General features: G+C 34.5%; 1 protein-coding gene across 2 annotated transcripts in view; it reads left to right on the forward strand.

The window, feature by feature from the left end:
* CFAP47 (cilia and flagella associated protein 47) overlaps nt 1-18,892 on the forward strand; it is a 298,916-nt gene extending 280,024 nt beyond the window's left edge. For both annotated transcript variants that reach the window (XM_065848704.2, XM_071812057.1), the window contains exons 63-64: nt 7,827-7,995; nt 17,210-18,892. In XM_065848704.2, the coding sequence (XP_065704776.1) occupies nt 7,827-7,995; nt 17,210-17,419 (379 nt within the window). In that variant the 3' untranslated portion in view covers nt 17,420-18,892. The remainder of the gene's footprint in view (nt 1-7,826; nt 7,996-17,209) is intronic.
* The last annotated feature ends 2,487 nt before the right edge of the window (nt 18,893-21,379 follow it).

The raw sequence follows: 21,379 nt of genomic DNA on the forward strand, positions 1-21,379 counted from the left end.
TAGATTTAGGCAACAGAAACATCACTGAGCTGCACCTATTTCAGTAATACATCATTACTTTCAAGTGCTGCGTAGTGTAGGTAACAAATGTGATTTTGAAGCTGTACTCCAGGAAACCGAAGCATCCCACAATTAGGCTGTAGCCACTCTAGAGAAAATTTGTGGAATAGATTCAAATGCTTATGTTATAAAGTTTTGCCTCCAAAATGGGTTTGGGTCTTAAATTGTGTAATACAATGTGAAGGCATGTGTATTTTGATACTCAGGGCTCACTACTATGACCTTAGTATTTTTACTCTTAGATTATTTTTCAAAGTACTTTATACTTACACCAAGTTAAAAACAATCCTTTGCATTGTGCTTTAAAAATGTCTGAATCTGCCATTTAAAAAATATTCCTGGTTTATTACATAAGCATATCTCTGCTCTGCCATTTCAATAGATAATTCAGTATTTTGTTACTCTTTTTTAAAAGTCCTGCAGAAATTTCTATTCATATATTTTTACATACTTTTCATTATTTTCTGAGTTTCATAATGTTATAGCAAACCCAGGGTGTCATTTGTCTAGGGCAGAAAGTCAAGGAATAAATTCTGTGGTACTGATAGATAAGCTTTAAAATAATAAAAGGTGAACCTGAAAGAGTCATGATGCTTACTCTCTAATTAGCTTATGGAAGTTTTTTTTGCTTTGTTTTGGTTTTTTTTTTTTTTGTTTTGTTTTTTGCTTTTTGTTTTTAATTGACTTCTTTTACCGTATATTTAGAAACTGTCCCAGATGTGCTGATTGATATTAAACATTCATTGTGGATACATGTTTTTGTAGCATCCCCAGCAGGAAGTACCCATTGTTCCAACTGATATTTTTTAAAGAGCTTATTTCCAAAAGCTGTGCATCTAAGCTGGACAGTTGTTCCAGCTTTTAGATCATTGTCAGTGATGATAATTACCAAGGACTCCGAAAAAAGCTTCTATCACAGTGTTCAAGTTAACGGGTTCAATGAAATTGACTGTTTCAGGAACAAAAGTGAAGAAATTGCTCTGGCAATACTATAATCTCCTGGTAGGTGTTCGATAGTAGTGAAGAGACCTGATGTTCTCCAGAAAGGTATTATAAAACTTGAATCATTATAGTTATAGAAAGAAAGAGGCATGCTGGAAGGCAGATTTGCTTTTTCTCTTAAACAAATTCTAACTTTATTTTAAATAACAAGGGTTCCCCCATACATTTCAAATACAAAATGTAATGCTTCCATGTACTGAATAGACTCTGTGTTGTAAATAGTGCCAACAACTGTTCTGTAAGTTTTATATTGCTTTTTCTTATCATTGATTTGCTTAGGAGAATTTAATGGTGGGAGGTTTTGTTATAGAAATAGAGCACACAGCCAACCAACATTTAGCATATGGGATATACAGTTTAAAAGCAATTACACAAAAATATGTATATTACAGATACAATGTAATGCTTGATTAACTCAAATGATGTAGACTATAAATAAAACCATGAAATATTAATATATGCATTAAAAGTTTCAGTTGGGAAATGGAGCGTCATCCTGCAGGCCTTCCCTGAAAAATAGAATCAGCCCTTCGGATTTTTTCTTATGTAAATAATTAGCAGCACAATCCTATAGAGAATTGGTTCTGGAACTTAAGGAGAGGCATTCTTTTTTGTTTGTTTGTTTGGTTGGGTTTTTTTTGTTTGTTTGTTTTGGGTTTTTTTGTTTTTCACCCTGTATATAGATTTTGTATCTTATACTGGATAGTACCATATGGCACTGCTAGTTTGAGAGTTACTAGGGGGAAGGAAACAGATGAATTTGTGAGTAACGTGCTAGAAAGGGGCTCTGCAGCTGTGTCTCTTTCTGCCTCTGGTACTTGCAAGACAGAGTTGTTCCACAGCATTGCTGAGAAGACTTGTATATCTTTTTGGGCTAGCAGGTGATGCACCAAAGAAATATTTGGGAACCATAGGCCCAAAGAAAATCTCAGTATTTTATTAAAAATTAGGAGTCTGTTATAGGTACCAAGTTGAAAGAGGATCTTCAGTGATCCACAGAGCACCTTTCATGACCCCTACAAAACTATGAGGTCAATGGTTAGATATCTTTCCATCCTTCCATCCCAACATCTCATTCCAATCCTTTTGTTTATCATAAACAGAATACTTGTTACATTGAGGAAACATCTCAGATGACCTCAAACTGTTTCAGAAAAACATAGCTAGTCAGTGGCTGCTATTACAAAAGAAAACAGTGTGGTATGAGTATAGTCTCCATGGAATGGTATGTGCAAAATCCAAAACTCTGCCAGATTATGGAAAAAGAGTTAGAAAAAAGAGACAGCAAATACAGGTGGACTGGGGAGATGAGAAGAAAGATGAAATTATATTTTAAAATCACTGCATGTGCAGATTTGGTTATCTTAATCTACATTTAATATTTTGAACATCACTGTGGATATTTTCCTTGTTTCTTCTATGCACATTTCTTAGTACGTAGAATAAATGTTCAAGTAAAAATATTCCTTGATCACACAAAATAATTTTAGTGCTGTCTGAAGAATATCAAGCAATCCTTTTTTTTCTATATCCTCCCAAATTGTGGAGGGAAAAAAATACTTACAGTTACAATTTTGAGAAATATTTCTATCTGACTGTAATTACTGCTGTATTTCATTAGAATTACCATAAGCCAGAATTATGTATGCTACAGGAAAATACATTCATTAATTTCTCAGCACACACAGCTTCTCCTCACCCTCTCACACATCGCTGTGCACGTTACAGGCCAGAATTCCTATGCCAATCTCTTTGTTACTAGTTCAGCAAAATTTTACCATTAATGCAAAGATGTAATTAGAATATCTTATTTCAGCATCTCCCAGAAAGTGGCAGCTGCAAAGAACAAACCTTGACTGAGCTTCTTATTTGTGAATCTCAATGGAGACTAGTGAAAAATATTGATAGACACGTGGCAGAGCTTCCAAAAAGTTATGATCATCCTTCCTAATAATGCAACACCTGGCAAGACACACGTTTAGCTAGGAGCTGTATCTAGCCATGTCACCTTGACCACTTTTAGCAGGAAGTCGGTGTAGCAATCTGCAAATATAGTTCCCCTGGGTAGAACAGGAATGAGACAGAAATACTAGCATTTTGTGAAGATAAAACCCCTAACTCCTTCTTTGGTTTTACAACATGTACACAACAAAAGTGGTGCTGTATTTAGTAAAGCATTCCCAAACAGTTATTTGTCATGTAGTGTTTCCTCATATTTTTTGGAAGTCCTTTAATTCTGAAGCAGTCTTTCCAAACTTACAGAGTGATAATTGGAGTTCAATATTTTCTAACATCCAGAGTTCGGGATTTAAAGCAGTCAATTATACCAGAGTTGGTTTAGTACAAAACATAACCAATTCTGATAAATTATGAAGATTTCATTTTTTTTCCATTGTCTTATTTTTTTAAAAAATTATCTAAATAATTCTAACAATCACTAATACTTTTATAGAATTTGACGAATACATGCAGTTAATAAATTTAAACAACTTCACTACAAAATAACTGACATTTCTTGTGTCATCCAACAGATGATAACTAAAAATTACAAATAAGTAAGTTTAGTTATAATCAACTATTTTGGAAGCATGTTGCAACTTTTTCAAACTGTATCCCTTATTTGCTTAAGCAGTTATGTACTTTACAGATTAAGACATTTTGTTATGCTGCTTTTCTTGAAAAAATAAGACATTTGACCAAAAGCACTAAGTGTTGGTTTTTATGTATAGTTTGAAGAATGCTGATTTTTGTAAAGGACTAAATGTCTATGGGAATAATTTACTGCTGCACTAGTTTGAGGAAGAGAAGAGTAAATATTAAAGCTATTTTGAGCCTTAATTTAATAGAGTCTTATATTTTCAGATTTGCTGAGTATTTTATAAGTTTTGCAGAGAGATCACCATGGGAACATAAATTTTAAGGTTTTATTTAATTGAAGACAGAAGGTATAATTCTTTTCTAGTTTACTAATCTGAAAATTATCTAACATGAGAACACTTATGAGCACAGACTGCTATTTGAGAATAATGGTATTTCAGAACAAGATTAAAGGAGTAAATATAAATATGTCTACTAAATACTAGCTTGATTTCCACTCTTCCTGGTTGCCATGATTTCACTGTCTCATTATTATTTAAATTTAAATTAATATTTGCTCTTGTTCATTATTTGGGTAAGGGCAGAGTTCGTATTTCTGATTGCAATTTCAAGTCATTATGACAGGAGCTATGGAACATGCAGTTGGGAAGACACATTTGCTTTCTCTGGTTTATATGGCCTCTGCCCTTACATTTACTAATTTATTTGTGCTTGGTTCAGGTGTGTTTTCAAAACTCTATACATAATTAAACTTTATCAAGTAGGTCAGTATCTACCACCCTTGGGTAAAACAAAAGCCTTCTTAAAATATATAGACTGCCTCATCACTGTCCTTCATGGCTGAGAAATGACAAGATAAACATTGACTCCAGACCTGTTTTCCTGAAGCCATAATAGAGAAGGAGGAATTAATTTTTAATCATTTTAAACCACATAATTATTAATTTTTAATTATGCACTAGGTATACAGAAAACAATAATGTCTGAAATTCAGGTGCTATTCTGGGGATTTTATTTCTGGCTTTCTCTGTGCTATAGAAGATGAGAATAAGAAAGCAATTTACTTATGCTAGTGAGCTAGCCAGGATGCCAGGTCATAGCCATATTGCGAACAACAGTGAAAACATGGTTTGTTTTTTCCTGCGAGGCCATCTTTAGAAATATTTTTAAAACAAGAATTCATGATTTATCAGCACTACAGACACTGTGAAAGTTTCCTGTTTCTGATTGTGTCCGAGTAAATTTTTAATTGCCAGTTCTTGTGCTGTTAGCCACATCGTCAGCAGAATCCCTGCTAGCCTATCATATTACGGCTATATGTTTAATTTGCCAGATTTTCTGTTTTCCTCATTTGGACATAACTGCCACTTTGAGGAACATTTTGCTTCCAGTAACTGACTTGACTCTTTTGTTTAAAGCTACCAGGCTCTGGGAAGGGGAGCAGGGGGATTTTTAGGTGTGACTTGATGTGTTCATGTAACAATGTATATGTGTATGTGTATATATATTTTAGTCAACACAGAAGAAAATTATAGCTGCCTCTGGTACATTGTGCCAATGCTGTAAAGAAGCATGCAGATTTTTATTATTTTTTTATCTATTTTTCTTAATGAGAATTAAAATCTGACAAGGTTGATGCAATAAGATTTTTTTTTCTGACTTGGCAAATTTATTGTGTGCACAATTATAGATCATTTTGTGACAGTTTCATTATAAACTGCCTGGTCACCTTGTCAGGACTAAAACGATGATAGCTTTTTCTTCCATTTGTTTTCTGACTAACTGCTTTGAGGAATCATTTACAGTCTCTGAAAAACGTACCATTGCATCACACCCTGCTAAGATGCAATTTCTGCAGGAATGAAGTCCTTATTTTCCCGTGTCTTCTGTGCATGTAGCCTGTCCCATCTCCCTCAGCATTTCTTCATTGCGTCTGTAATCTAAGTCACACCCTTGTATGTCTTAGAAAAACAGGAAGTGCTCATTAGGGGTTATCATCCCTAACTACTTACCAGGAGACAGACTGAACATGGGAGAAAAAGAAAGTGATGTCTTAAAATGTTCCTAAATCTAGTCTATAGAGCAATGCTGTTGGAAATGAAGAGCTGTTTTCAAGTCTCTATTTCCAGAACCAGCGTTTGAATATTCATCACAGCTGTTTTTGATGAGTGTTCTACTCTGCTACTCAGTCTACGAGGCACCACTTTTTCATCCTGTGCCTGTTCTCAGTGTGCAGTAAGTAGGCTCTAGGCATTCACAGCTGAGCAGTCCCTGCAGGAAGTGCAGATGTGAAAATTCAAGGCTTAGATGGCACATAGATGGAAACTCAGGCATTAGTAGGATCGGTGCTTATGGCCCAGGGCTATAAACTCAGCTGCACAACTTCAGGCACCACAAAAAGAGGTTGTCAGCATAAGTTTGATGTCACAAGACTTTAAATGTAGTTCCGAACATTCAGTAGTTTTCCCCACCTTGCTGTCACCTAAGGGAAAAGTTAAGCTAAATCTGCTAATACACCAGCCTGATGGCACTGCTAAGTATAAGTGGTTTGCGTGTTGTTTTTTTGTTGTTGTTCTTGGTTTTGTTTTTGTTGTTGTTGTTTTTTGTTTGTTTGATTTAGGTTTTTTTTGGTATTTTTTGTTTTTTTGTTTTTTTGAGGAGACAGAAGCTTTTTGGTTTCTGTTTTCCTGCACTCACACTATTTGTTTCTACAAATTATAGTGTGACCTTTTTCATGAAGATATTTTGAATTTAGGAAAACCTTTCATGAGAACGTATTCCAAAGGAGAGCTATTTTTAAACAAGATGACATAGACCCAGCATACCACCCATAGAATAGCACTTGCCTGGGAAATGTGGGACATTTCTGTAGAGATATGAATTTTCATAAAATATTAAATTTCACTTCTTTGTATTTTCTTTGAAAAGCAGTGTTATTTCTGGTGTGACATTCCATAAGTAAACAGATTTGAACAGCTTTTCTTTGAGATACTGTTAGTTTTTTATTCTTTAGGTTTTATCAACTGAAAATGTGTTCTAAGAATGCGTAATACTTGCCCTGCTGTACTGTGGCAGGGTGTTGTGGATTAATTTTTGACCACGCTGCTGCATTTCTAGTTTCAATTTCTTTTGTACTCTTTCTGTCCAGATAGTGATAGAGTTGTCCTCAGCAACACATCAAAAGACTAAAAGCAGAATGCCTGCCCGGAAAATACAAAAATGTATATTCTTTTCATGCTGAGAAAGCTTGTGGCAAGGAGTCCCTGAGGAACTGTGATAGACAGGCTTCAGCTTGGGATTGGCCTAAGATTGTTTTCTAGCCCTCAACCTCGGTCTTTACCAAGAATAAGACATTTTCTTTGGGTGCAATAGTGCTGTCACACAGTATCACAGTATGTTTGAGATCGGAAGGGACCTCAAAAGATCATCTAGGCCAATCCCCCCGCTGGAGCAGGAACACCTAGGTGAGGTCACACAGAACATTAGACAAGATCTGTAGTACCTGCGATAGAAATTCTTTGTGATAAGAGATATATAAAAATATCAATGGAGGAACATTATTATTATTATTGCAATATCTTACAGTACTTAGTTTATGGGATATGAAAAATGTGGAAAATTGTGATAGATAAGTATTGTTTTCCATATGTTCATTTCAAGTCTTTCAGAGCTCTTTCCCAATCTACTAGTGCTCCACCAGATTGCAAATTCAGTTCTAGTCATAAAACTTAATCAAATGGGTAGCTTGTCAGTTTAATTTGATTACAGATTGGAAAAATGAGTGGCTTTTAATATGAAAAGTGGATTTTCACTCTGACATGGAATTTATTTGTATCGCTATTATTATATCTTTACAGGTCAGATGATTCTTCCTAGTGGCAAATGCTATCATTATTCTGTAGTTATTATAACATTTATAATAGCATGCAATTATATTTGAAATGGAAGACCAGTATGCGGGTCTCTGTGTATAAAGATTATAAATATTTTTAAATAAATGTAAAAAATTACTACAGAATATTCTGTAAGTAAGAATGCTATTGATATTCTATAGCATTCCATGGGCTGCTGAGTTTCCTGGGTCATACCACATGGTGGCCTAAACATTAGATAAATTGTATTAAGATACTGTAAAAGGCACTATATCCTCCTGTCCCTTTCTGTAGGTACCCAGAGCCATTCACTGCGCACTTCCTGGCGGGCAGCGATCCTGAGTTCCTTGTGCTGCCCCAAGCTGGAGAACTTCTTCCGGCAGGGACTGTGGGAACCCATATAACAGTAGGATTCAGGCCAAGGATGTACGGCAAGAAGCATAAGGCAACACTGGTAATTGAGGTAAGCCTTCCTGAATGCAATAGGCAAATATACCTTCAGGAGCAGAAGGGAAAAAAAAAAAAAAAAATCCTATACTAAAAAGCAACACTGTGATTATTTTACTACTCTTCATAATGGACAAGAATAAAACAAAATTTTGAAAACTAACTCATGGAAAGCTGTAAAAAACATATTATATTTTAAATTCTGTGTTATCCCTTTGTCATCATCATCAAAGAGAGATACGTTTGACATTTGCCCCAGCTCTGTAGACAACATGACAGAATGACTTTTCACAGAGAATCAAAATAATCATATTAAGAACTGGTGGAGAATATACGAGTAATTGAATATGTGACACATTGGTTATTGATTTTACTTGTATTATATTATTGTATTATAGTGTATATATCAAAGCCACTAGAAACTAGATACTAAATTGTAGAAGGCAGACTTCCAGAACATAAAGCCAGGAATATATTTTTTTTTAAACAAACTTCAAAATAAACAACAAGAATTTATATCCAAGTAGCTTCTGTAAGTGTGAAAGTCAAGAAATATTTGAAGTAATTTATTCCTTCAGTAGTAAAAATGTTTTTATTACTGCAGGAAATAATTTTTAATTTTGAAGTCATTCTTTAAAAGGAAACTGTTTGTCAAGAACATACAGCACCAGCAAATACACCAAACTCTCTACAGATCATGGCTTGCACTTTAAATCTGCTCGCTGCATGCTGGCAATGTTTTTAAGCTGCTATAACTGAAGTGAAACAACAATATTGATTTAAGAAATAAGATGGTCAAAACAAAGTTGATAAAGAGATGCATGGGAAATGACTATAGTGTTTTATCTCTCTGAGTGACAATTTGTACAACAGTGAATAAGAAATTCTGGAAAAACAATGTGGCCTTTTAGTCCCTTCTACATGTTGTCTTTTACCTTATTAGACATTTCATTAATTTAGTCTTTTTACATAAACAGCAGTGATGCTTACCTCTCTTCCATTTGAAAAAGAAAATAACTGACTGAATTTATTCTGTGTTCTTTTATATTTATATGACGCTATATAACACATGTACAGAGGACAGATTGAGCCCCTGTTTTTAGACATGACACATGTCAATGTAGGAGTCATGTTAGTCTTTGGCTTAACTTCCATCACTAACAAAGAGCTTTAACTTAATAAATTTGTCTGGAATGGGATAAACACGGTGACCGAAGATCATTATTAACTTTCTAAAAACTCAGTCAGTAACCCAAAATTTCTTTTTAGTATGGATGGGCTTTGGGTAATTGGATTTTTAACCTACATCTGCTCACACCTCAGTCTTCGATTTTGATCTAGGTATACGGCTTTTTACATCTTGACCTTTGGTATTGTGTGTAGGTGTAGGAAGTTACTCGTAGATATTCCATATACATATCAGATCACACCATGTCCTTTCTATTCCTGTCTTCAAAAATGCATTGTGGACTCTTAATGCTCATAAGCGCAATTTGGACCAATATTACGCCCTCACAGTATGTTAGAGATATTTCTAACATTCTTACTCTAATTGAAGTATTAAGTTGTTTCAATAGTGTTTTGATGAGGCTTGTGTTGTCTTTACTCTTTTTTGTAGTCCTTTTGTGTACATCTGACTTCCCCCTCTCCACACATGCTTTAATGCCTGGAGTTCTGATGAAAGCCAGAGCATCTGCGTCTGTCTGTAATTCTGCTGCTGCACTCTCAACATTGACCTGAAATAAGACTTGATGACGTGTTGAGAATACCAGATACTCATTTCTGCCCTTCCTATTAGTTGAAATAATTTTCATTAGTGACCTGAGGGAGTCAGATTTAGTTAGATGGCAAAACCAGGATTAAATCACTCTTATTTGGGGAATAATAATGGAGGTGGTGAAATGCAGTTAATGTGGGACCTAACACTGAAGAACCTTCCTTGCACATACCTTTTCTAGCCAATACACTGCCTGAGACTTTGGGCTATTTTTAGAAGGAGTGAGGATCTTTCTTTTCTTTTAACAGTGTCACCTCTCTTTCGATGCTGCTGTAGTAAAGGCTACAGCACTCTTGGTGTAAAATTTCCATTGCACTTCTGCGGGTAAAGTCATATAGTCATAACACTAAAGTATTTTTCTGATTAAATTCTATGAATAATGAGTATCAGAACTGTCATTTTTGTGTGCTTCAATGAACAGTGATAATTAAGACTGCAAAGTAGCAGAGATGACAGCGTAAGTTCTTTGTTTCATTTTGGTCATTACAATTGTGCTGTAAAGTAAAATGTGAAGTCAGGATTATGGACCAAGATCCTGCAATCATATTTTTCTAATTTTTTGTAAACATTAAACCAAAATATTTGTACATGCAATTTTTTTTTTTTTTTAGTTGCCCTGCTGAGAACCCAGTCCTGAGGAGCTAATTAGAGTTAAGAATTTACAGTTTGTCTTTACCAGAATTTAGTATGTACATTTTGTTAACTGAGCATATACATATAATTGAAATAATATAGCCTCATTTATATTTTCTGCACACAAATCAGGTACTTTGTACGGTATTTGGTGGATTCTTTAAGTCTTCAATGTTCATGAATATTTATAGTAGATTTGATTAATGGCAGAAAGCATTAATTACTTTTCTGAAGCAATTAAGTGTTCCTTAGCCATAACTGAAACTTCTGTTCTCAGTCAACTACGCATCAAAACAATGGAAGATAGACAATTAATTGAATAGCTGTTAGGAATCTTAATTTTGCAAAAGTGACGTAGAAAATTCCTTTAAAAATTTCTGTAGATCAAAAAATGAAATATAAAAAGCCAGTAAAGAAAATAATAGTTATTGTTTCTGTAGCTATGAAAGAGAACATCATAATCTAGCTGAGCTACAAGTAATGCCCAAAAAGCATTTTTAAATAGTTATTACTCCATAATCAAACTTCTACATTTATAATAGCCTTCATAAACAGAGCTGTTCTACCGGGAAAAAAAGATGTATTGCCACTAATGATAAAATAGTGAAGAAAGCATGCTTCTTAGATAAGGTATAAAGCGCTATGAAGAAAAAAAAGGACTTAGCTGTACTGACATCTCAGAGGTGGGCTGTGATATGCTGGGAAAGATGAGCAGAAAACCAATAAAGCTTCAGGACAGCTCAATGCAGCTGAGCAGGGGATGCTCTGCAAAGGCCACCTGGGGCAGGAGTCGCTGCCAGGCACAAGAAGGAGCATCCAGGGCACCAGAAAATCCTTGGAAAATGGTGTATACCAGTTGACTTCCAGTTAATTTGCTTGCACTGTGCTGAATTCAGCTGGAGACCTGAGAAATTGCTTTGTAATTCATGGATGAGACTTCAGAGATATTCTAAAGCAGAAGGCACACAAATTAAGTCTTACATGATAAAAGAGATGTCAGAGTAAACCAGACTGCAGGTAACATTATCAAGGCCTCCAGAAGTCAGGCTAACACACCTTTTCTAGTGAATAATCACTAACTTAGCCTATGGAAGATGGCATATCAAAACCATTTGTCATGCTGTTGTGGAGATAAATGATGCACTGTGCAAGCCACAGTGCCTGGGTGGGGCTGTTCTAAGCTTGTGTATGCAAACTTGCACATCTCAACAGAAAATGGTAGTTATGTATTCAGTAGATTAAAGAAAATACATTCTGTGTTGTTTCTGGTAGATGTTAGTTACCACAGTTTAATGTCATTCTAAATTGTAACTCTTAAACACAATGAGCAAGGAAAAATGAAACAAAGTTAAGAGGATAATTGAAATAGTTTCACATTAAATAAGTGGTGAGGGACTACCTTTGTATCTCTTGGTTTTTGTCTTTCCTTGTTTTGTGGTGTTTTTTTTTTTTATTGTTTTTTGGTTTTTGTTTTTTTTTTTTTTGTTTTTTGTTTTTTGGTTTTTTTTTGTTTGTTTTTGTTTTTGTTTTTGGTGTTTTTGGTTTTGTTTGTTTGTTTGTTTTCCTTTTTCCCCTCTTTCCTGCACTTCTTAAACTGTATTTATCTTGACCCCTGAATTTTCTTGCCTTTGCTCTTCCTTTCCACAGTTCACATAAAAATTTGGTTAAATTTCATTCTACATGCTGATCACAATTGGTCATTTTTTGCTTGTCAACACTGCAGTATAAATTAAGGGTCAGGGAATATTGGATGTACTATCTGTTTATTTTCTGTGTTTTAACTTATTTGCAAGTCTTGCAAATTTTATTTGGACTTCCCTGAGTTAACATTGTTTGTAAGATAGTTGGAATAACATTTATCTTAAAATTCCTGATACTTGCTCCCAACATTTAACACCCTCCTAACACAGATTTCTTTGCCAATTAATTAGCATGTAACTCAGCAGCACTTACAGCCTACAGTGAATACATATGGATGATCTGTGTTCTGCAAATTAATCTTATGAATCATGAGCCATCTGTAAGACTGCGTTGAATACCAAAAAATATACTTTTATATAAATTATTTGGTGACTGTGACCAGTACTTCTGGAACAAATTACTTCATGAACATTACTCATCAAGATGGTTAAATAACTTACTTTAATGTCTTATGATATTTAGTAAAAAGTGGCAGCATGCATGTCACATTGAATTATTGAAAATATTCCTCAGAAAAATTTAGCTCTGCAGGTGGCCATTACTCCAGCCAGGTGAGCCAAATTATTACTAGATACTAGTCATGAGGGATTTTGAGGTTTTGATATGAGGAAGTAATTTCCTCAAAATGTCAAGGACATTCAGGATGTGGTCTGGTCTTCCGTCTAAAATTGTGTGTGAAATAGGCCTAGAGATGCATTGCAGGGAGCCTGGGATATATCTTCTGAACAGAGATTCTCTTTTATATTTCTGTTCTCGTAAATTGTAGTAGATTCAATACCTTTATCTTTAGACTTTGTTACTACCAGTGCTAGTTTCAAATTTGATTTAATAAACTGCACTGCCTTAAACATAATAAGAGTTCCTCTAATATGGGAAATTTTGGCCCACTTCTTAGGCAAGTAAATACAGCTTTTAAGTAAAATATTCTATCATAATTATATGGTCATATATAGATGACCATTCAAAATCTCTCTCCACCACCCCAGGAAAGTCTGAAACTTGATCTGCCTTCTCCTTTGCTGAAATATGTCTGACCTGGAAACTCAAAGCAGAAACTTTGGGACACTTGCATGGATTCTGAACTTGGTAGACTTGCTCTTGCTGCAGTTTCGTATTGGTTAGAATAGTTGTTGTAGTTCAGCTGTACGTCCATATCCTGAAATAAAATACTTATTACTTCAGCAACATTTGAAGACCTAATATTTTTCCCTTGGAAGTTAAATATTCTAATAAAATAGACATTTTTAGGTGTCTAACATTTTCTGAAAATTACTGACTTCTAAGTTGTTTTAAAAATTACTGAATTCTAGGTTGTCCTGAAAATTCCTGAATTCTACGTGGTTCTAGTGCTGAACAAAGAACTAACCCAAGTTATGTTGACAGTTACAGTAAGTCTCTCCTATTTGTGCAACAGCTGTTTCCCTTTCAGCAGAATATTCTGAACTAAAACAAGTCTTTCAGTAAATTAATACATAAATGCACAATTTTTTCACAATGGATGTCTCCAGCTGTCTCGGATGACAGCCGTGATTTACAATAGGTGGACTACCATAGTTCAAGATGATAAATTAGGGTGGGGGTTTTTTTGTTGTTATTGTTCTCTCATTTTTTATCTTCTAGCTTGATGCATCCTATTGTATGGGTTCATGTGATAATGGCCACAACATTTTCACCATTGAACCTACTGCGTTTCCATCAGGAAAAGAACAGTGTCTCCTGCCACAGAACCACACCTGACACAGGCTATAACAGTAACAGAATAGTTGTCTTTTTTTTTCACCAAGGCAAGCCACAAACGTTTTTGGTTTTTGTGGTTTTTATTTCCACAATACATAAAATCTAGGATATTTTTACAGCAAACAGGAAATTAGCAAAAGATTATTACTACACAGAAAGCCATATCAATAATTTGATTCTAACGATAAATGAAATTGAGAGATGGCACGGCTCACCACTTTGCTTCTATCCCACTTCAAACAATTACCAATACTATAGTCAATAAAGGCACAAAATGTGTGGATTTCATGAACAGAAATGATTTTTAGTAGCTTGATACTCAGTTTAAATCATTGTCTTAAACACTTTTCAGATCTTTTCTCTGATCTTGAGGTGATAAATGAGATTTGCACACAGTGAATATGACCCTGAGGTTATATTTTCTTTAAAAATTATTGTTCAACTAACATACTAAAGAAAGATAAAGCATTTAATCTTGCTGAAGTTAATAAACCAGCTAACTTTAGAGACCAATTTACTTTTCTTAAATGATAACTGTCTTTGACTATAAGATACTGATGTTGGTCCATGTCATACCTGCTTTTGCTGGATTTCATCTTTACAGCCAGTACAGTTACTAGATCATTTCACAATATTAAATAAGGTTGAAAATAAAGATGAGTTAATCTGCCTATTTTACACAGGAATAATATTCAATTTAAATTAGATTTTGATTTTAGCAGAATAGTAATGAAAGTTTAAGAAATTATGCATACATGCTGAATATCTATTAAGATCTTACACTGACTAATCTTATTTGAATAAGGCAATTCTTTCAGAAGACACTATGTAAAACCAGTGCTGCTGATTTTATAGCAGAGGTTTTTAAAAGCATTTCTTTAAAAATACACAGCAAAAAAGGTTACCTATTCTTTCAACACGAGTACAAAATAGTATATATTCAGTTACCAAGAATACTGCTTGAAACCAGCTATGTAACAAGAAGCACCACAATTAGGGATTGATATGGTGATGTCATTTAAGAGCTGTGACTGTATGCAGCCTATATGTGAAATAGTACAAATACTGTATAAGTACATAGCAGAGAACAAAGCTGATGCCAAAGGGTTTACAGTTTAATGGTCTGAAACTTCTTGCTGTTGAATTGCTGCTACATGAATGCAGAACTGCTTGCAATGACATCTCTTAAATATACTTCAGCCATAACAGGGTAACAATCAGAACAACAGAAAGGAGTCTATGAAAGATAACAAAGGTAAACATCAAAATTTTTCAGTGGCAGATATGAAATTGATATTTAAAAATATTAAATAAGGTCATTGAACACTTTAACATTCTTTTTATTCTCTTCTATATATTGTTATAAAGATGGCACGACTGTAGAGAAGGTTTGAGATGGAGAGGGTTGACTGCTTTTGTCTGTAGCCTATGTAGTGCTTTACCTAGACCATAATTTGTTGACAGAATGCAGTAAATAACTAGACAAATATGCACACTATGTGTTGGAGATGCTTGATAGCATTTATGATATGTGAAAATTTGTCACAGTTTGTATAGGTATTGTTACTCCTCTCTATAGGCCAAATCTGCTTGGCGTACTGACATGCCCAGCAGCAAAGCAGAGCTTTCAAACTGGAACGAGCAAATGGGCCACAAAACCAACCATGTTGGAAGCTGGACTAAGTGCTTGAGGGAAAAACTCTTGAGCTTTGAGGTTTATTGTTGCACTGATTTCTATAACAGATTGGTTTGAGAGCATACACAACCTTTCTGACCTTTAGTTTCCTTGAATCAAAAATGACACTGAAGTGTAACGGTTATATCTACAAATTATTGTTCTAAAGATTAAGTTAGTTTTAAATGGGAGTTGAATTATCTAAATCACAACTGTTGTTGTAATGATCAATCTTGAAGCAGCAGAGAAAGGTGAACCTACAAACCATGTCTCTGTAGTTCAATGTAGCATGATGCAAAAGTCTAACACTGATAAACCTACTCTGGAACCACAAGAAGCCCAGCTACATGATTGCAGTGCTGTGCCAGAAATAGAAAGGCAGATCTTTGGAATTTGGAAATATCACTTTTTTAACGTAACTCCACTAGTTCAAAGTTGCAAAGTCAGAGTCTGCTATGTTCTCTATGCTGTGTACTATGTATGTATGTACATGTGCTACGTTCTACATTCAGTATTATAAAAAAACCAAACCAAACAACAAAAAACAACAAAACAAACAAACAACACAAAAAGCACTTGTATGAATGTATTTTAATAGACTTACACCATGCCATATACTTAGTGTTCCTTACAAATTTTTCCTTGGAAGTAAATCAGACCCCAAACATAAAACCTGGGATTTCCAATCACTGAGTGAAAAGGGATAAATGGTAGTGTATGCCTGAAGTGTGAATGCAATGTTTTGCCTTTCTTTTGCATAGTACAAAGCTTGACATAATGACACATAATTTGAAATCTTTGGGGTTTTTAATATTTCTGTTGTTTGTTTGTGATTTTTCATTAAAGGAGAAGGAGAACAGAAAACTAAAAATCATGGATAGACCTTTCTCTAGATGTAATGAGAGAAAAATGCTAAAGACTTGGAATAAAGACTTTCAAGAATTCAAGTGATACATTTTTGAAAGAAAAAATACTGAAGGAACTGCAACATCCACACTTCGGTTTTTAGCAACCAAAATTCTGCTTCAAGAAACAAATTAAACATAGGAGATGAACAGCAATATATCTTTCAGAAGCATAGAAATAATACTTCTTAAGTATGGATAGATGGGATGTGTAGTATGAATAAGAATCATGCACTCAGTAAGAATCAAGTACAAGACATGACGCAGAAACAGGAACTCCATTCTTAAGAGACCAGTTATAAACAGAAAGCAAATGGAGAGTGTAATTTTCAACTCACATAAATATTCTTCAGACTAGAGATTTCAACATGAAGCTGGAATTCTCTTAATTTATTTTAATGCAAAAATTCCACCAGTGGTTAATGCCATTATTACCAATACCAGAGCTGCAATTAAATCCTACAGTATAAACCTGAGGCATTTATATGATACTCTGGAATAATTACCTTTGAACAACATACAGGGTATGGGGTTTACTAAATAAAAAAGGAAATTTAGATCAGCTAGGAGGCTAAATTACTTGTGTTTCCTATGCTTGGTCCTGAATTCATAACATTAAATATGATTTCTGATCTCTGTGTTCCAGGGAAGCAATTATCATTCTGTGTTATTCCAATACCTTACATGGAAAAGGATAAATATCTTTTGAAATCACAGTAAAACACTGTCAAAAAGTTTCAAGGTATTTGATCACCAATATTTTTTTTTTTTTAATTTCTATGTCTCTTTTCATTATTTGCAGACACAATCAATGCAGTGGACATATGAAATCAATGGACTACCTCCACAGACTGTACCACCTACAAGGCCAGCAAAAGTAGTTTCTACCAGCAGTTACATAAGATCAGCCACAGTAAGACAGCGCAATTTTTTACGTGAAAATCTTAAACTTACAACTACTGGAGTGTCCTCACCAATCAAAGGAGCACCGTTGGTCCTGAGAACAAAATAAAGAAACTTATGATCAGATTTTTTTTTTTTGCTGGGGGAGTATGTCAGGTAGACACCACGTCAAATAAATTCTGAAGATAAAAATAAATATGTTTTTGCAATTTTTTCTTTCAAAACAAGTATGATATGTATTCATTCTATGCTTTATAATAAAGATCCAGAGCGCCCGAGCTCTAGTAATCCTGTTATTTTTCTATGCTTACCTAACAGCTTATGAGTATCATACAGAAGTCAGCAAGTTCTAATGTGAAAAATATTTGAGTTGAAAAACTGTGCTTAAAAACTGGGAAGTTCAATTCAAACTAATGCTTTGCTTTCTAAGGGATATTTTTTTGGCAATACTTTAATAGGAAGCCTTAATATACATTAACATATGTATATATATATATACATATTAGCATATTACACCTATGCGAACTAAACAAGCAAACCCATCCCTGATCTCTTTCACAATAAAATGTTTTCCCAAAGTTTGCAGTCTTTTGCTAAGGTGAAACAGGTTTACATGTCGTATGTCCAGAACTTGAATACCTTTCAAATTCTATTGCTTTGGCAAATGTCATTAATTATGTAATCTTTGCTTTTTCTGAAACAAGAATCCTGTTTTATTCAGCCCATAACATTTCAAAATCTTAGATAATTATACACAACATATGTTGTGGTTTAACCTGGCAGGCAGCTAAACACTACACAGCCATTCCTGCACAGCCCCTCTCCCTGCGTGGCATGGTGGGGAGAATTAGAAAAAAAAAAAGTAAAACTCCCAGCCTCCTTGCTGCAAAGTCCATTACTTGTTAGAAACATCGCTTGGCAATAACCAAAACATCAGTGTGTTAACAACATTCTTCTGGTAGTAAATCCAAAACACAGCACTTTACCAGCTACTAGGAAGAAAATTAATTCTATCCCAGCCAAAAACAGGACAACATAGGAAAAAAATTGGAACATGCTCCTTCAGTATTTTTACATTGAGTCAATTTTAGACAGTGCTTTAGAATACTGAAATATAGAAGGCTATGAAAAGTCAGTGAGGAATGTGAGCCAGGTTACACTTTTTTTTTTCCCTAAAAAAGGACATGCCATTCATATTGTGTTTTCATTTCCATTCTTACCATCCCCAGGTGACTTTAGATATGTGGTCAGGCTTTCTTTGCTTCTGATGTAATGTGGAAATTAGATCTATGCAGATCTACATTTTAAGGTCACTGGATGGCTAACTCCTATCTTCTTTCTTGATTGAGACTGTTTTTCCTTTTTGCACTAATAGAATGTAAAATGTATCTGTGCCTTTACTTTAATGGTGGAATGTACTTTAACAAAAAACCAGCCTGGAACATAGTAAGTGCTTTCTTGGCACAAATACAGAATATGCATCATTGCTCAGGAATGGGGAGCCTGAGAGCAACCTATGTAGGTCAGTGTAAATGAGCATCAATAAAACCATTTTACCACAATGTGCTTGAGGATTTTGTTTATGCCACACATTTTAGTAAAGCTATTACAGAAAATGTTGGGAATGTATAAAACAGCAATGGCACCTTTTAATATCTCCTTTTAAATGCAGCATGCCCCATTTTGGTCAGAAACCAGGTAATCTGAAGCACAAATAAAATCTGCCTTACAAATTCATTACACATCACAGGAAAGAGATTGCCAATAGTTGTATCTGGTATATATCTAAAAGACATTGAGGAGCTATTGTAATATTTGTCTTAAATGCTACTGGGACCACAAGGTCAGCTAGATTTTGTAGGAAGGTTCTATCTGTATATATAAATGAAGCAAGAGTTTTGCTGACTGTAAGAAATCAGTATTTATGGGTCAGAAACATACGATCGATAGATTGACAACTGATTATTGGTCTTGATGTTCAGGAAATATTTCAGTGACCACTTTTCTTTGCAAAAGATTTTTTTTTCCATGTTTCATTCTTTTAAAGTTTTGCTTTCCTATTAAAAACCAAAAAACCCCACAACAAACAAAAACCAAAAACAAACAAAAAAACCAAACCAAACCAAAACAAAACAAACAAGACCAAAAAACCACAGCACCACCAACAGAAAAAAACAAAACAAAAAAACCCACAAAAAAAATTGAGAGATGTTATGGCTCTCTACAAGTAACAAGTTATACGACAAGAGGAAACAGCCTCAAGTTGCACCAGGGGAGGTTTAGATTGGATGTTAGAAGAAATTTTGTCATGGAAAGAATTGTCAGGCATTGGTACAGGCTGCACAGGGAAGTGATTGAGTCACCATCCCTGAAGGTGTTTAAAAGACACATAGACAAGCTTCTTAGGAATATGGTTTAGTGCTGGACTTGGCATTGCTAGGTTAACAGTTAGATTTGATGATCTTAAAAATCTTTTCCACCCTAACCGATTTTATGATTCTGTGAAAATGACACCTGTTTGCAAGATGCTCAAAGCTTTGTAATTCCACCAGAGATTGATTAGTAGGTGTCACACAAGTGAAACACTCAACAATTAAATGATGTTAACTCCAGAAATTTTATCTCACAATATACGTATCTGCACTTGCTGCTACATGTGGTAGATTTTCAAATTCTGTCGTACATTCAAACATTGAAAAAATCCAGAGGCAAATATTATGCAATAAGATAATAACAGGGAGGCATTTTCAAAGGTGCAGCTAAATTATATTACCTTAAAAGGGAAGTATCACCTATGATTTCTGGACCAGATTACAGGGTTTTTTTCAATGTATACAAGGTCCCTCATGACTTACACAAGATATGCCTTCATTGGTTGAATTTGTACTTATTTTTAAAAACATATAGCTTTTTTTTAATTCCTTACAGAGTTTGAACTGAACTAAAATGATTTCTTTTGATATTAGGAACTTACTTGCAAAGGTTCCTAAGACCACTGTATCTGTGTAGTTGTAACATCCACAATGTTTTACATATTATCTGCATGTATTTATGGATTACACTTACTATATAAACTGTCTTAAAAATAAATTCCTCTCCACTTCCTTGTTTGATACTTCACACTTCCGTCAGTGATCTGTCTGTATTCTCTATAATGCAAGGGCTAATACTAAGTATATATTTTAAAATCAGGTTTCTAAGCAGCAGCACTGGCAGATTTCCAGAAACGTCCATTTTATTAATTAATAACTACCTCCTTTTTACTAGAACTACTGAGCCATATTGAAAATCTTGGAGTTTCAACTCATGGAAGCAAAGAACTAGCACGAGGAAAGATTATAAAATGCTGCTTTTGTTTTTCGTGCTTGGGGATTTCAGACCCACCATAAATACGACCTTCAGAACAGCTGGGCAAGCTGCCCACACCTTAAAAATTTAATCTGCAGAAAAGTTTACCTATTGGAGGTAGGTCTAAACACAGTGGTTGCAGTTAGGTCTCAGGACTAAGAAAAAGCAGTCCAAGTGATTTAGCTTAGAATTCATTCTGAATTACAATTTATTATCATAATCTTATCACAAGAAACTGGAAAGAATGAACACAGTCTTGAGGTAATGGCTTTTGAACAAGCCCTTGCAATGTTTTCTAAACCCTCCATACTACACCAAATCAACCACTAATAAAAACTGGAGAGAAAAAAAATAGCTTTGTTTCTCCACATTAGAGAACCCTTCAGGATCCTTTTCTTCTGAAAAAGATGTAGAGGAAAAAAAAAAAAAAAGGTATCTCCTTTCATGTTAATCTATTTGCAGGTACTATAATCTCATGGAAGTGGGGGGATCTTAGTTATTACTGGAAATAATAGCTCTTCATTTGTAAATGCTATTTTTTATTAGAGAGCTAAAATTAATTGTACAACGCCACTTATATATTTTGATATACATAAATATAAAAATCACAGCATATAAGTTTTTCAAAGTCAATATGTCACTTAAGGCCAATGCCTTAATCACAGTCTTATATGACATACATGAGTCAGTTGTGCATCTGCTCGTTAGTGGCTTACAAGAA

This window comes from Patagioenas fasciata, chromosome 1 (genome assembly GCF_037038585.1).
Source record: "Patagioenas fasciata isolate bPatFas1 chromosome 1, bPatFas1.hap1, whole genome shotgun sequence".
NCBI lineage: Eukaryota > Metazoa > Chordata > Aves > Columbiformes > Columbidae > Patagioenas > Patagioenas fasciata.